General features: G+C 37.1%; 2 protein-coding genes across 2 annotated transcripts in view; one reads left to right on the top strand and one right to left on the bottom strand.

The window, feature by feature from the left end:
• Positions 1-775, bottom strand: part of adi1 (acireductone dioxygenase 1) — a 31,642-nt gene extending 30,867 nt beyond the window's left edge. The window contains exon 1 of the mRNA XM_026285278.1: positions 740-775. Within this exon, the coding sequence (XP_026141063.1) occupies positions 740-760 (21 nt within the window). The 5' untranslated portion in view covers positions 761-775. The remainder of the gene's footprint in view (positions 1-739) is intronic.
• A 3,018-nt stretch (positions 776-3,793) lies between these two features.
• On the top strand, positions 3,794-17,105 carry LOC113116959 (presenilin-1-like). Its single transcript, XM_026285273.1, has 11 exons — positions 3,794-3,877; positions 4,413-4,466; positions 5,737-5,996; positions 7,904-8,045; positions 8,126-8,193; positions 10,173-10,393; positions 10,504-10,602; positions 10,711-10,797; positions 12,934-13,101; positions 15,065-15,183; positions 16,104-17,105. Exons 2-11 carry the CDS (start codon positions 4,431-4,433, stop codon positions 16,257-16,259), a joined length of 1,356 nt encoding a protein of 451 aa, XP_026141058.1. The 5' UTR covers positions 3,794-3,877; positions 4,413-4,430; the 3' UTR covers positions 16,260-17,105.
• The last annotated feature ends 273 nt before the right edge of the window (positions 17,106-17,378 follow it).

Genomic DNA, 17,378 nt, shown 5'->3' with positions numbered 1-17,378 from the left:
TTTCAGCTTATCACATCCTTGACACGAATTCATTTCTTTGCTCCTAATTTCTGTTTGTCTAACCATCGTCACAATTCCTGGTAACCTTCCTTGCTGCTTCTGCATAGCTAATTCCCTGTACAGCCTTGACACGTTGCACTTCAGCTTGCCTCTTGCTAACCTCACATCCTCTGTAAGCAGAACTGTGCTCCCCACCACAATTACAATATTTCATCTTTGTACCCTCTTGGCATTTTCCATACTCATGCTCACCTCCACATTTACCACATCTTTGCTTGCCCTTGCATACTGCTGCCACATGTCCAAATCTCTGACATTTAAAACATCTAAGTGGAGGTGGTATGTAGAGCCTCACATCATAGCACATGAATCCAATATATACTTTTTCCGGGAGTTTTTCCTGATCAAAATTGATCATAACTGAAAGGCTATCTTACATATTTCCGTTACTGTTTATTTTTAGACGTCTGACTTCATTTTCTTTTACATTTGCTATGTTTTTTTCCACTCTTCAACTGATACGTTTACCAGAATCCCTGTAATGACTCCTTTTGTGAATTTCCTGTAAGTCCTAGAACACTCCACTTTCGTTTTGTTTATCATGTTTATTTTGATTGCTTTCCCCTGTTGTCTTTCATCCTTACACACAACCAGCAGTGCACCATTTCTTAATACTTTAGCACTCTTTTTTCACCTATTTCCCTATTAAGAGATTTCGTTAGCTGTATTGGGTTCATACCTCCAAACGAGTCCCCTTCATCCACAAGTTTTGCAAAGACCACATACTCCTCCCTCCGCTTATCCTGTATATTTGATCCCCCATCCGAGTCACTTTCATCTGTTTTATTTTTTCTTTTCTTTTTCCGTTTATTATTCCTAGCCATCCAGGGCCGCGGGAAGTAATTTTGAACAGGGGGTGCTGTGAATTTTTTTTTTTTTTTTTTTTTTTTTGGCAAAAAACCTATGAGCCTATATAGGCCTATTTAAAATACATTTTAAAAATAAATACATTGAGATTTACTACTTTTATTGTCATATACACTTCAGTGCACAGCCAGCCAGGGTCTGAAACGTACAGACATCAGTTCTCAGATATGCGCAATGGGTTATTAATCTGAAGCAGAAGCAGAATCAGAAATAATAGTTTAATAATCGAAAGAAAACTAAATAATTACTTTCATTACAATTTCAGATAGCCTATACATACATGCAACATATTAAGATACAACAAATAATATTACAACAAAATATAATATTAATCAAACTTCACAATAACGCTAAAACCATGCAATCGATTTGGTCAGCTGGCTTGAGTCACTGCACGTTTATGTCACACGCAACTCTATTAACTCCAAAATCTTTTTACGCACACCACAAGGAAATAATCTCTGACTATTTAAGCAATTTGTTTATTGAACAGTTCTCCACATCCATTACGCAAAGAACACACGCACAGTATAAAGCTTTCATCTCCATCCTTTTTACACAAACCACAAGGAAATAATCTCCGACTATTTAAACTTTATTTTAACATTTCTCCACAATAATTACGCAAGGAACACACGAACGAAATAATACTCTCCATCCCCACCACCTTACAAAAATACTATAATAGTGTACTACTTACAATTGCTTGGCTAGTCAAAGCTGATCCCACACTTGTTGCCAAAAAAATAAATGTTACAAGCGCGGCAGCACAATGCTCTTACCTGAGCTACATGCAGGCGGGGTGCCCTGGACTGGTTACAGGTGTCCAAATGTCGAGGTGCGCTGTATTATATAAAGATGGATGTATTCTGCATGGAACGAGCGGGAAACCTCGTTACTCGGCGACCAAACCTGCCTGTCTGACGTTGACAACGTAACTTCCGAACCTGTGTTGATTAGGCCTCAAAATATGAAATTAAAATCCAAAATATACGTAATAGCCTACGTGTTTCAAAATCATTTTCTAAAATATTCATAAGGAATTTATAAATTGTGCAAAATATTTTAATAGGCCTACATTTTTTTTATCTCCCTCTCCTCACTAGGGGGTGCTGCAGCACCCCCACTTCCCGCGGCCATGTAGCCATCTCCCATTTTTCATACACCCACCACCTTTCTTTTACTGTCTATGCCCACCACCTACTTCCATCTCTCCTCGTTCATTTCCTGATCCGTCACTTCCCTCCACACTCTCCTGTCCACTCACAATCCAGCTGTTGCCAACCGCCTTGGGAATTAACATCCTTCCTTCCCGCCACCTACAGTACGTTTGCTCTTGTTAGCTATATGGCTGTATTCTCTTCAGAATGACTTATAAATTCAAAGTGCTTTACAGAAAATACCAAAATAACAAAATCACAACAATAAAATAAGGAATTGAAACTATGCAAATGTATGAAAATTAATTTAAAATGTTTAAAATGAATTTTAGAATAGAGACTAGCTACAACAGAACAGTTATGAATTGAAAATGATTCTACATAAAATATAGTGCAATCAGTTTGGACAATGCACAGTGCTCATTCAATAAATGCACAGCTAAACAGAAGAGTTTTGAGTCTAGATTTAAATGTGACTAGTGTTTTAGCACATCTGATCTCTTCTGGAAGCTGATTCCAGCATAGTAACTAAAGGAGGACTCTCCTTGTTTTGTGTGAACCCTTGGTATTTCTAACTGACTTGATCCTAGTGATCTGAGTGCTCTGTTAGGTTTATATTCAGTGAGCATATCTGCAATATATTTCGGTCCTAGCCATCATTTAGTGACTTATATACGAGTAAAAGTACTTTAAAATCAATCCTAAATGTAACTGGAAGCCAGTGTAAGGACCCGAGGACTGGTGTGATATGCTCAGTTTTTCTGGTTCTAGTCAGAATCCTGGCAGCAGTGTTCTGGATGAGCTGCAGCTGTCTAATGCTCTTTTTGGGAAGGCCGGTGAGGAGCCCATTGCAATATTAGTATTAGATGATAGTATTCTGATTTAGTTACTGCTTTGACATGACTACTAAAACTATATGTATATTGTCCAGACTATATATATATATATATATATATATATATATATATATATATATATATATATATATATATATATATTATACTATGCCCTAAAAGTATGTACTCTTTTTGTAGAAGAATAGTAGGCAAGGTTTGGGACATACTTCGTCATAGCTGCTTCTTTCATGGATGCTGTGTCGCTTAGCTATGTACATTCTGTCACTGTTTAAACTGCACTGTCAATCATCTCATCACAGTTAACATCATCCACATTTTTCGTTTATTTTTTCCCTCAGTCTGATTAATGTTTTGTTTTAGACTATTCCTCTCTTCCTTATATCTTATACATTATTTATACACACCTTATCCACACGCAGAGCATAAACACTACAGAACGGTAGCGCTGGTTTTCAAAATAAAAGTTTTATCCTACACCAATAATAATAATAATAATAATAATAATAATAATCGTGTATATTTCTTTATTTTTTTAATTTAAAATTAAATCATTGCTAACCAGAGTAACACATTCCTGGTGGGGACAATCCCAGTAAGTAAGTAATTAAATATTTTGAATGTTAAAAAGTAACGTTAAATAATTAAGCATATTTGTTTGTTTGTTTGTTTGTTTGCTTAGAGGGAACGCCCTCACAGTTAATGCTCTATGGATATCCAGTATAATTAGTTGTCGATTAAGGTTTACCTGTTATTATGCACTCTACTTCAAAGTTTAATAACGCCTGCAAAGTGAACGTTATACTTTTGGATTTTTGTTTGAACTTTTATTATGACAAACACACCGTTTTGTCCTCTCGCAGCGCTTCCGGTCTGTCTCACCGTGTCTCGCTTCACAGTATTGAGGGCTTTTATCAGTGTGAATTCAGACTCCAGGTTTGTCAGACGTTCATCTTTAAATTATGTTATTTGAACAGTTTTTTTTCTCCATAATTTTACACGAAATGGTGTATGAATGTAGGGCTGATTCTGTTTCGTTTTAAAGTGTTCACTTGTAACCTTAGCTGTTCATAATCAAGCGGCTAACCAGCCTGTTAAATTGACATTGTTGTGAAATTAATCGCTGCTTTATTTAATCAGTATTTCCGCCCAGAGTCAGATTTGAGGAACTACTCAGCTATGTGCGGTTAAATAAAAAACCACAGTAATACCACGAGTTTAACATACCATCACGATACAATCTAAAACAATGGTATCTGAAAACATGCGGTTTTGTTTAAGGTAATATCAAAGTCCAGACTCCGTCACTATATCACCACAGAAGTGGTTTGTTTACATTCCTCACAAACCTTCACAGTATGTACTACAAGTGCTGTTTTCTGAACGTTAATAGTCTTGCACTCAAAGAACAGAGCAGTCAGAGTTAAAAACATGAACTTTACATGATTCTGTGATTATTTCTGTGACCCAGGGTCTCTTCACAGCATCGATGGCTGATCATGTGGAACATGCTGTCAATAATGTGGTGAGTAATGTGCTTTATATTGTGATGATGTGGTTCTGTGTAACACCCAGTGATGTAGTCCTGTTCAGTATCATTCCTCTGTGATTAGTGTTGTCTAGTGCTCACTCAGTAGTGCAGGAGCGAGGCAGGGCCGCACCCAGCACAGGGCAGATGAGGTGTTTATCACTGTTTGTGGCTGGAGGCTTATCTCAAGCTTTTTTTGTGAGCGATCACAGCTGGAAAACTCTGCTTTCATTTCCTCGTCACATGGATGCAGTACTTTGACACTTGCTCTTGTGCATTGCTGTTCGTTCATTTTTTTCTTTCTGATAGTGTAGATAACAGTTTGCTTGTTAGTTTGCTTGGTATTAATTTCCTTTCTCACAGGTTCATGATAGTAAATATTCATTTTTTTTTTTGTTGGCACTTGCTAGCAGGATTGACGACGTGATGACGTATCATGCTGTAGATTTTGATTTAAAGTGTTCAGATTTTTTATTGCCGTTTTTTTTTATAGCTGTGATCTTTCGCCCTTTAATCAGTTAGAAGGAAGTGTTTATTTACTTTACACATTTTTGCAATGTAACGTTTTATTGTATTTAAATGTGCAGGCCAACACTTCACACACAGTTTCAGTTATAATCTTAAAGTTGCAAGATTTCTGTTTCAAATAGATGCTGTTCTTTTGAACTTTATATTCATTGATAATAATCAGAAATGTTTCTTGAGCAGTAAATCATCATATTATTCTGATTTCTGAAGATCATGTGACACTGAAGACTGGAGGAATAATGCTGAAAATACAGCGGAGCATCACAGAAATACATTACACTTTAACAATAAATTCAAACAGTATTTTTAAACTTAATATTTTACTCTATTTTTGATCAAATAAATTGACTTCCATTAAAAACAACAACAAAAAAGAAAAAAAAATCTACTGATACAGACCCCAAAATTTAATTGTCAATGTTAGTAATTTAATTAATTGCTGTTTTGTTTGATTCTATCAATGAAGTTTCTAAATATATCCTATTCCCCAAAAAAAAGTCCAGTATAGTAAAATCTGCATAATTGTTAAGGTTATTACACCAAACTGTGGAATAAAGGCAGATAATGCAGACTCTTGCTTTAAAACACATTCAAATAGAAAGCAGCTATTTAAAACCGTATTACAGTAATATTTCACAGTTTTAGTGTTATACTGTATTTTGAATCAGATAAATGCAGCCTTGGTGAGCAGAAGAGACTGTAAACAGCAGAACGAGACACCTCTTCTCTCTCTCTGCAGTCAGTGGACGGGACAGAGGGCAGCCGGCACACTGAGACGAGCCCCGGCCGAACCGAGGTGGAGCTGAACGGCCAGCCGCCCACCGCTCGACCCCCGCTGGTGCTCACAGACACCGAGGAGGACGAGGATGAGGAGCTGACGCTCAAATACGGAGCCAAGCACGTGATCATGCTGTTCATTCCCGTCACGCTGTGTATGGTGGTGGTGGTGGCCACCATCAAATCAGTCAGTTTCTACACGCAGAAGGACGGCCAGCAGCTGTGAGTATCTGATTTGATGGGAGTTGGGCTTGAGCTCGAGCCTTCAGGGACTGTTTGACAGAATTAGTTCATGCCTAGAATCAGAAAATGCTCAACATTTATCAGCATCACGTCCTGACTTGATCACGGATGTGTTTGTTCAGGAGAAAGGCCAAATTCTTTCATGGAGGGCATGATGCAAGAAATACTCTGAATATCAAAGCATCACTACTACATTATAGTCACATAAGTCACATCACATCATAGTCAGGGTACTTCCATACGTGACGCTGGAACACAAAACCAGACATGAGTGTCAGCTTCTCAAAATTGAGATCTATACATCATTTGACAGCTGAATAAATATGCATAAATAAATTGATGTATTGTTATGATCGGACAATATTTGTCCCAGATACAACTTTTTGAAAATCTAGAATCTGAAGGTGCAAAAAAAATCTAAATATTGAGAAACGTGACCCTGGAGCACAAAAGCAGTCACAAGCAGCATGGGTATATATGTAGCAATAGCCAAAAATACATTGCAAAATTATTTATTTTTCTTTTATGCCAAAAATTATTAGGATATTAATTATTAGGATTATTAGGATATTAATTAAAGATTAATTAAAGATCATGTTCCGTGAAGATATTTAGTTCAAATTAAGTTCTTAGCAATGCATATTAATAATCACAAATGAAGTTTTCATATATTTACAGTAGGAAATTTACTAAATATCTTCACGGAACATGATCTTTAATTAATATCCTAATAATTTTCACATCCCATTTTTTTCCTCAACTGTTTACTTTCACTTAAGAAATAACTGACAGTTTTTTCGAGCATAATTTCCAAGGTGGATATTTTGACATATTTTGTATGTATTTGTCGGCACAAGAGCAAAAATAAGCAAATTCGATGTTCAAGTGTTTTGAGACGCCTTTCTCTTCGCAGAAGAGAGTTTGGTTCAGTGTCGCTGTCCGTGATACTTGTCTCTCTCTCTCTCTCTCCGCACCAAACACAGTGCGCGAGTAAGCAGCTACTCCGTTCAGCTTTTTTGCGTCTTGTGTTTGGATGCTTTAATGTTTAAATCGACAAGCAGTACGGCTTAACAACACGTGAGAAAGATAAGCTTTCGTGACGATGTGCAGCAGTGGCCCGTCAACTGTCCTGAGCATCTTTTTAGGCTGTCCTCAGCGAGTCAGTAATATAAAATATCAAGGTGAAAGTCATCATAGCTTGCGTAGTATAGACCCAGCTCCCAACCCAACTTAGAAAATAGATTAACGGCGATTTGTATTTTTATCTCGCGTTAACGCAGCAAATCCTTTCATCAAAGTTGTCCTAAAACCTAAAACCCCAAAAAGCCTTCTTAGGACAACTTTGAACTTTTTTGATCCACGTATATATTGACTTCTGTAGATGTGGTGTGAAATTCGCTAATCATAAAAGAGTTATTAGTGTTAACGAAACCATTAAAACCATTTTTAACATCTTCAAAACGTTTACTGAAATAACATAATTCTAACATTATCATAATATAGCATAATATAAATAACATTTCTCACTTTTGTGAAGTAAAAGACGAAGTACTTAAATAACTCTTAAAAAATATATAAAATTACAAAAACACAATACAATAAAATTACTAAAACTTTAACTAAAATTGTTAAAATAAAATCTAAATCAAAGTATGAACAAAAACTGTCATTGTATATTAATATATAGTATATTAATTGTATTATAAATATATATTATCGTATTAAAATAACACCGTTTTCTTTAAGTTATAATTAAATGTAATGATTTTAAATGTATTGTAGGACTGTAAAAGTCTGAGTTCGTGCTCCTGATTTGAAGGTTTTCGTGTTGAGCGAGCAGCATTATGTCTTGAGCTGTTGTTGTCTCTGTTGTGTTATAACGTCAGGATCTACACTCCGTTCCGTGAGGACACAGAGACGGTGGGACAGCGTGCACTGAACTCCATGCTCAACGCCGCCATCATGATCAGTGTGATTGTGGTCATGACCCTGGTGCTGGTGGTGCTCTACAAGTACAGATGCTACAAGGTCTGTTCACTCTCACACACTCGCTTTGACCCACGCTGCACGTTCATGACGGATTTATTCACTTGTCTGGGCTTTTGCAGGTGATTCAAGGCTGGCTGTTCTTCTCCAACCTTCTCCTCCTCTTCTTTTTCTCCTTCATTTATTTGGGGTGAGTTCTGTTTTTTTGTCCTAGTGTTGCTGCTTTTGTGCTGTAATAATGGGTTAAAAGTGATTTAAGTACTGTTTTTAAAGAGCCCTGTGAAACCACTGTCCTGTTACTTTAGTACCATTGTTTTACTTTTTTTCTCTTCTTTACATTTTAGTTTCACTTTTATGTTTTTTTTATTTTAATTAAGTAATTTTTTGTGTCTTAATCAGTTTATTTTATTAGATTTTTTAGCTTTATCATTTATTTGATTAATTTTAGTACATCAAGTTAAACTAAATGATAAAGGAAAATTCTGTTTGGCAGCTAGATTTAGTTTTTAACTATTTTTATTTAACTTATTATATATATATATATATATATATATATATATATATATATTAGGGGTGTAACGGTTCACAAAATTCACGGTTCGGTTCGATACGATACACTGATGTCACGGTTTGGTACGTTTTAGATACAGCAAAATGTAAAAACATCTCAACTTTTCAGAATGCCCCAAGTGCACCGCGGGTCATGTGACAAGAACTAACCAATCAGCTTCATCCTTTCCTGTAACAACGTTGAAAGCTCAGCCAAGATGAAGGATCAGCTGATCATAGTTGTATATGGATTGCAATTTTGAAATAAATTTAGTAGCAGAGCTGATGCAAGTGATTTTTAGTGCTGCAAATCCATTTATCCTTTGCTGAAATTTCCGCGTCTTCATGGAGAGAGCACGTCATTGTTGTTAGCAAAGACAGACGCCTCAGGAGCGCTTCTGCCCGAGCGCTTTGGAAAGGAGGAGAAAGCGACGCGACTAGCGTTTTCAACACGTTTTTTAGGTGCGATATGTGAACGGCCCCTAAGGCACTCGCTCACTCAGTACGCGCTGAAGGCTCGTTGCAAAATGTCTAATGCATTTAACAGACCAGAAATAGAAGAACCTCCAATAACCAACAGGTCTGGTGTTTGGGTGCACTTTGGATTCCCTGTAAGCAATAATGGTGTACCAGTGTCTAAATGCTGCGGGGATAGTTTTTTGCGTGTATGTTTCTCCTTTTTTTCGTCTTTTCCCAGATACTGACACAATAAGGTGATGTCGGCGTAAATGAGTTAACATGTTTCAAGTATTCCCGCTGGTGTTTTTTTTTTGTTTGTTTTTTGTTTTTTGTTTTTTTTTTGTATTCCCGCTGGTGTACCCTATTGTCATGTAGCAGATGCGACGTTGTTTTTTTATCCTCCACTCTCTTGCCATCACCATTATAGCTTAAAGGGAATCCAAAGTGCTCCAAAACACCAGACCTGTTGGTTATTGGAGGATCTTCTCATTTCTAGTCTGTTAAACGCATTGGCTATTTTGCAACGAGCCTTCAGCGCGTACTGAGTGAGCGAGCGCCTGACTGAGTAGCCTAACATAAACATATAAGTTGGTGTTTTTTTCTTCTTCGGGGGTGTCAGGGGCGTTGCCTGTTACGTCATTTGGGTATTGGGCTACCTTGTTGAACGCATATCATTATATTTCTCTTTTTTTTGTTTTTTAAATATAATTAATTAGTCCAACGAACCGTTTGGTACATAATGCGTACCGCGTACCGAACCGAAATCCTCGTAGCGAACGGTTCAATACAAATACGAGTATCGTTACACCCCTTATATATATATATATATATATATATATATATATTTTTTTTTTTTTTTTTTTTTTTTTATATTTTTTTTTATATATAAAATATAAATTTTATATTTTATATATACATTTTTTTATGTTTTTTTTTATATTTGATCTATAATAACCCTCAGTCCGTGTTGATATATTTCGGTTAGAAACGTGTATTTGCAGTGGAGAGCATTTAAATTGGTGTTTTAAATGGTGTTATTGAAGAATAATCAAGAAGTAAAATGCAGTATAAGCATCGTTAACAGAAATCAAGATTTATCTAATGATTGTGCATGACAGCATCGCTTCTAATGACCGCTGCACTTGTGTTTCTTCACACCAGGGAAGTGTTCAAGACGTATAACGTGGCCATGGACTACCTGACGTTAGCGCTGATCATCTGGAACTTCGGTGTGGTGGGAATGATCTGTATCCACTGGAAGGGTCCTCTGCGGCTCCAGCAGGCCTATCTGATCATGATCAGCGCTCTCATGGCCCTGGTCTTCATCAAGTACCTGCCCGAGTGGACCGCCTGGCTCATCCTCGCGGCTATATCCGTCTACGGTCAGTCACTGAAGACAGCATTCTGTTACTATATTTATAGCCATATAAGTACAGTAGGGCTACAAATGGTCTCAAGGCTAAACCGCTAATAATTAATGCTGCTTGTGTAGATCTGTTGGCGGTGTTGTGCCCGAAAGGACCTCTGCGTATCCTGGTGGAAACGGCTCAAGAGAGGAATGAACCTATCTTCCCTGCTCTCATCTACTCCTGTAAGAACCTCTGTCTTCTCAGCCTGTGGAGCATTGAATTCAGGGTTTAAGTTGAACGTGTGGTTGCTATCGTCACATTTACACGTGTGCGCCCATTTGATTCGTCAGCAACCATGGTGTGGCTGTTTAACATGGCGGACAGCGCAGAGACCAGGAATAATTCCAGCCATCCAGTTCCTGAGCAGGAGAACCAGGGTGAGTGAGTGGAAGAGCGTCTTCACTGAAGAAATATTCATTCCAGATCTGTCTCAAAAATGCTTACTGGCTAGATAAAACATTGACCAATAAGCTACCTTTCATAGGTTTCACGTTTTGAAAGAAGTATTTTCTGCTCACTAAAGGGGGCATGTCACAGGACAATGTTTTCAGCCAAAAGCAGGAACATTTATACAGCGTTTTGGTTTCCGTGTAAACACCGAATACAGGAGTCTTTGAAAACGGTGACGTCATGCGTGTGTGTAGTATGTGTTAGGTGTGTAGACGTGTGCAGTGCGTGTCGATTTTAAAGTCAAGCGAGAACAAACACAACAATGTCAGAGTACATGCTACTGTTGTTGCTGCTCAAGAGTTTCTTAACACTTCTTCAGCAAAGTGTGGAAGTACTTCACCAATATTACAAGCAAGAGCAGAGACGCATCATATACAACATACAATCATCACCTCCCTGCAGGTACGGTTTACTAACCAGGTGACAGCGCCAACTACTGGCCTGACATACGTAATACAGCAGTTCTTGCCATTTTCACAGATTTGTGTAAACGTGGATCTAATGTTGTCACGGTACCAAAATTTCAGTATTTGGTACCAATACCAGTGAAAATCCACGGTTCTCTGTACCAATTTCGGTACCAAAGCAAAACATTCAGTACCAAAGCAAAAATATTCTAATTAAAAAAATAAAAAATACTTTTTATCACTAAAAATAAAACCAATGCCATTCTTTATACTTATTTACAATTATGTTTAAAGTTTTTCTACAAGTTATATAATTATGAAAAACAGTAAACAAGTTTCACCCAAATTTAATTTGTCTTTTAATTAATGTAATTTAAACCTTTAATTTTAAAGTGGATTTGCTATTAAAATTTAAACATGGAAGAAATATTGTGTGATTTTATTTCTTTAAAAAATGAAGTTTTATTAATTTATTCAACAGTAGTAGCAGTATCACATACATTCTACTAAAATAGTAATTTTTCTAGCACAATGCCTTTATGTAAAAATTAACTGTTATTTTGACACTGGTTTTACTCAAATGAAATGGTAAAATGCTTGTGAAGTGACTCACAACAGTTTTGGTGATGATGTTAATGTGTTTATGTCCTCAATGAGATGGCAGATGCTGAATTACTGCAAGTGTCATGCGCTTCAGTCGATGTAGTAAACAAACCCTCACGTCTCTGCCATTCACTCATTCACACAGAGATGCGCTGAACATGCAGGATTCAGATTTCAACCAACTTCTGCAGCTTAACATTTACAGATACTGGTCCATATGGAGATTTGATTTGATTAATTTATGCTTACTTTGACAAATTCCGAGGCTGTCCATATTAAAATATAAGTTTCATTTCCATGCTGGATTTTGAGATTCCGTCCTCGTTTTCTGCTTTGTGGAAATCAATAGCGCTGTTTGCGTCAAGAACCGGGTTGACCGGGTCCTCGGTACCACCGGTACTTTAGGAAACCTGGTACAGTCACTTTTTTTTTTTTTTTTTTTTTTTTTTTTTGTACCGACTTGGTACCGAAGTACCGGGTCTTTTGACAACACTACGTGGATCATTTTTAAAATGTTGTCTTTTATACTATATACTAATATTTCTGTTTTTGACTACAACATTGTCATGCTTTTATTTGATTAAAAATACATTAAAAACTGTAAAAAGGCTACATGTTATTTTAATTTAAATGTAAATATATTTTAAATTGTGATTTATTCCTGTGATTTCCTTCAGGAATCATTCTAATATGCTGGTTTACTGCTCAAGAAACTTTTCCGATTATTATCAACCAAGTATCAATTATTTGCCATTTATATATATATATATACAGGTCCTTCTCAAACAATTAGCATATTGTGATAAGTTCATTATTTTCCATAATGTAATGATAAAAATTAAACTTTCATATATTTTAGATTCATTGCACACCAACTGAAATATTTCAGGTCTTTTATTGTTTTAATACTGATGATTTTGGCATACAGCTCATGAAAACTCAAACTCAAAATAAAAGAAAAGTGTTTTTAATACAAAAAAAGTCAACCTTCAAATAACTATGTTCAGTTATGTACTCAATACTTGCGCTCCTCACTGAGTCTGTCTTGTGTAGTGGCCGTGGCACCCATGGCTCAGCCGGACGATGATGGCGGGTTCACACCAGCGTGGGTCGATCAGCAGCAGCATCAGCTCGGCCCCATGCAGTCCACTGAGGACAGCAGACGAGAGATCCAGGAGCTGCCCTCCGCTCGCCCGCCACCTGAGGAAGATGAAGAAGAGCGTGAGTATCTGCAGTAACTCTGTCCTCCATCCCCTGATTCCTCCATGTGTCTGAAGTCCATGTCACATGATCAGACCACATGAGGATGCTGTGCCATGGAATGGGCCACAATAGTCAACTACTATTATAAAACATTTTTTCATAATAAATATAATTAAATGATATGTGACCCTGGAGCATAAAGCAGTCATAAGTAGCAAAGGTATATAAGTAGCAATAGCCAACAAAACATGGTATGGGTCAAAATTTTGTTGTTTTTTTTTAATGCCAAAAATCATTAGGATATTAAAGGTGCCATCTGTAATATTTGGCAAAAAAAAACAAATCATACTCCACATTCCATACCAGATGGGGGCAGTATGCCTCAATAACGTGAATTGGTCTACTCTAGAGTAACAAACGAGAAACGGCATAGTCTCTATGCTCCGCCCCTACTTTCACAACAACACTACAGCCATAGCTGAAGCCTAACTGTGCGTTCACACCACCGGCGTCTAGAGCGTCAAAAATCGCTCTTGCCGCTCTGCTCACGACGCTGCAGAAAGATTTGTGAGCGCTCAGATGCTCTAACGTAGATCGAATGCTTATTTTGTATTTAAAGCGCCCGCAAAGCAAACAAGCTTGTTGATCTCGTGCAGACTAACCACAAGGAGTAATAACCTCATTAAATATTGTTGTGGACGAAATATTATGATCCTTTACTTAAAATGAACAATCTCAGACACCTTGGTCCACGTATCACTTTAATTTATTTTTTATGTCCCTGTAGGCAAACAGGGACACATCATAGATTAATTCAAAAGCTAAACAGCAATAATCAACCTGTCCTCTATGTGCCAACTCTCAAGCATTCACCGTGAGACACATGCAATTGACTCTTTTCACACGCTTTCACGCCACACATCAATTTTTTCACGCACAGAAAAAACACGAAGCAAAGAGGACACAGAGACCAACAGACTAGACAGAGCAGGTTAGTTATGATATAATAAATGGGTAACGTTAAGTTATAGCTAGCTAATTATCAAACGCAGCTACGGTTAGCCATCGTTAACATTAGCACGTTTATCGAACAGCCTTCGATACATTTCTATGTTATAACTTCCCAAAAACAAATACACAAACATATAAAACAAACTTCTAGCGAAATACTAACAGCATCTTACTTACCAATCCAAAATAAATGTTGCAAGTTCGGAGTGGAACCTCATTTCTTTCAGGTCCATCAGTTGTCTCCAGCGATTAAAAGCAGTGTAGATGTTAATTTGATTTGTGATTCCGAGCGCGGTTGTTTCCCTGTAGCGGGTGGCGCTCTCTTCCCTGAACTGAAATGCTCAATGAACTTTCAATGAAAGTAGTGGGCTGTACTTTCCACACGATTAACATCAGGTTCAAGTACACGCCCACAAGCCGTGCGAGTTATTCGTGTATTGCAGGTTGGCTGGTGGTTATGTTGCCCGCATACCGTCTCCCGTGGCCGAAACTGGTATTACGACATGTGTTGGGCCGGGGCTAGTAATGCTAATGCTAATTAAGGTTGATATCTCTGCAGCACTATAACTTGACATTTTTTTAATGACATCATCGCTCTTATTTCTTCTCATTCTTTTAATGCGTGTACGTCATGTTATGGATATTTTTACCTCAATTTTTGCATATGGCACCTTTAAGTAAAGATCATGTTCCTTGAAGATATTTTTTACATTTCCTAAATATTTCCATTTAATTTATCAAAACTTAATATGCATAGACAATTTAGATTTTTATTTTTTTGCACCATCAGATTCCTATCCTAACAAACCATACATCAATGCAAAGCTCATTTATGTCTCTTTTAAATAATAAATACATTTCATAAAATTTTACCTTATGACTGGTTTTGTGGTCCAAGGTCACACACAGACACACACACTTGCTGTTGTAACCCCATTGAGCAGGATTTCATGCTCATGCTGTGTTTCAGGGGGTGTGAAGCTGGGTTTGGGAGACTTCATCTTTTACAGTATGCTGGTGGGTAAAGCATCAGCCACAGCCAGCGGTGACTGGAACACGACGCTAGCCTGCTTTGTGGCCATTCTTATCGTAAGTATCTCAAACAAATTCGTACAGCTTGCTAAATCAGGCGTAATTCAGGTATTATTCTACAGACATGTATAAAGGCCCCAAAAAGTGTTCGGATACTTCGGGCAAATCCATTGTTTTCTCATGCACTGGTCAATTTTGCTTCTAGATTTGAGACTTTTTTCAGTCTAATGAAAAGCAAACACCCAAAATACACATTTAAGTGTTTGTTTCTGATATATTTTACCTATTTGCATCTTTAGATTTCAGATAAAAATATATATAAAAGTTTTTTTCTGAAACCATATACTTCATTAAATATTCAGAAGAAAAAAAAATTCTTTGTTCACTATATTTATTTATTTATTTATTTATTTATTTATGGGGTGATTTAAAGATCCTTTCAAAATCCCCTTTGTAAAAAGCTCTGATATATCAACGAAATTAAACCCGAAAATAAAACCCTGGTTCTGGAAATGTATGCAAGGTAGTGCATATGTAGATAGATGAGGTCTAATTTGCATATTTAAACTTAAAATTACATGAAACTTGTAATACAGAGCTTTAATCTGAATGGACTGTAATGTATTTACTGGGGAAGGTATGGTCATATGGATAAGTTAACATTTTTACACATTTCACACATAGTATCTGGCTTAAAGTCACCATGAACCCATTTAAAGATGTTCACTGAGCTCTTATTCATCAGAATGGATTGGATTGTGTGAAGTGGTGACGTCACCTGAAAAGCTAAAGTCATTTCAAAAGTGAAGCTGTTTATTATATTTGTATGAAAGATTATGACCACACACTTTTTGCAGTAATGTGCACAGATGAATCGTTCCCAATTAGACTACTAGTCTAAGCAAGTGTATATCCTGTCCCCTTTTATTACGTGTTTTGTCAGCATTCACAATAGTCTGATATTTCTTCCTCCTCAGGGTTTATGTCTAACTTTGCTCCTTCTGGCCATCTTCAAAAAGGCCCTTCCAGCTCTCCCCATCTCCATAACCTTCGGCCTGGTCTTTTACTTTGCCACTGATAACCTCGTGCGGCCGTTCATGGATCAGCTGGCTGTTCATCAGTTCTACATTTAACACAGAGGAGAGGTCACTCGTCATGCACTCCACTTTACAGCTAATTCCCAGAATCCTCTTGCAGGGACCGTGAACCCTGTAGACTAGCACACCTCTCATCTTCCTCTGGACACATGACTGGATTGGCTGTTTTTGCCATTGAATGACTCTATTAATCACAGTGCCTCTCCAGTGACTGACCTGATCCTAATATCCTGATATGGCAACATCTTCGGGCGATACGTCGAACATTTGTTTGTTTGGAGAAAATACAAACCATCTTACATGTACGAATGGATGAAAATGATTGACATTCAAACTTAATTCAAAGTTTGATGAACTCTGTTGTATAGAATGGGACCAGAGCTTGCTTTGTCCACCAGATCTTGGATGCATTTTCTAGGCATTACATTAATTCCAGCTCTGATATAGTGAGCGTTAACCCAAAGCTCTCTGAATGATACGTCTGCGCGCACAGAGGCCGGTACTGATCACTTTTGTTGGTCTTCTGAGGGTGCCTGTGATGCTTCGAGTTTTCATTTTTAACACCAGCCATTTGACCATATTTGAGACGACTCTAGCATTAAATCAAGTGCTGATCCAAGCTACTGTTTTGCTCTCCTGAAAAGTGTGAGCGCGTTATTTTGGAATGTATTCGATTTTGGACAGGATGTCAGGAGAATTGTTTGTTTGTTAGTTAATTTTGTTGTTTTGTTTCTCTTTTTTTTTTTTTTTAACCAGCAAAATGGATGATTGAATGACTTTTACTTTAATAGTATCCACACCTTTTGTCATTTCAAGAAAATGCAAATGTTTTGTACCTAAACTGAAAGATTCACAAATAAAAGGATTGCTCATTTGAGCAAATTTCAGTCTCCATCAAATCATTTCACATTGAAATATCTTTTTTTGTTGTTTTTTTTCCGCCTTAAGTACACCTGGTATTCACAATCATGTCATTGATCTGATCACAAGAAGATACTCTTAATATGTAAATGGGGTCCAAACTGTTTTATAATCAGGGTTGTCATAATTAAGAATGGCAAATGAGTTAACCTTCAGGTGGACTGGCCAACTCTTGAGGACATTAGGGAACAGTCAAGTCACATTACTTTGGGGTTCATTGTCTTGACCTATTGT

Source organism: Carassius auratus, chromosome 17 (genome assembly GCF_003368295.1).
Source record: "Carassius auratus strain Wakin chromosome 17, ASM336829v1, whole genome shotgun sequence".
NCBI classification, from domain to species: Eukaryota; Metazoa; Chordata; class Actinopteri; order Cypriniformes; family Cyprinidae; genus Carassius; species Carassius auratus.
Note: the sequence above shows the minus strand (reverse complement) of the source record. Positions and strands in the feature narration are given on the sequence as shown.

Coding starts and splice junctions, on each gene's coding strand:
- LOC113116959 (XM_026285273.1), top strand. CDS start 4,431: ATGGCTGATCATGTGGAACATGCTGTCAATAATGTG. Junction 10,603..10,710: donor CCCTGCTCTCATCTACTCCT/GTAAGAACCTCT, acceptor TTGATTCGTCAG/CAACCATGGTGTGGCTGTTT. Junction 15,184..16,103: donor GCTTTGTGGCCATTCTTATC/GTAAGTATCTCA, acceptor CTTCCTCCTCAG/GGTTTATGTCTAACTTTGCT.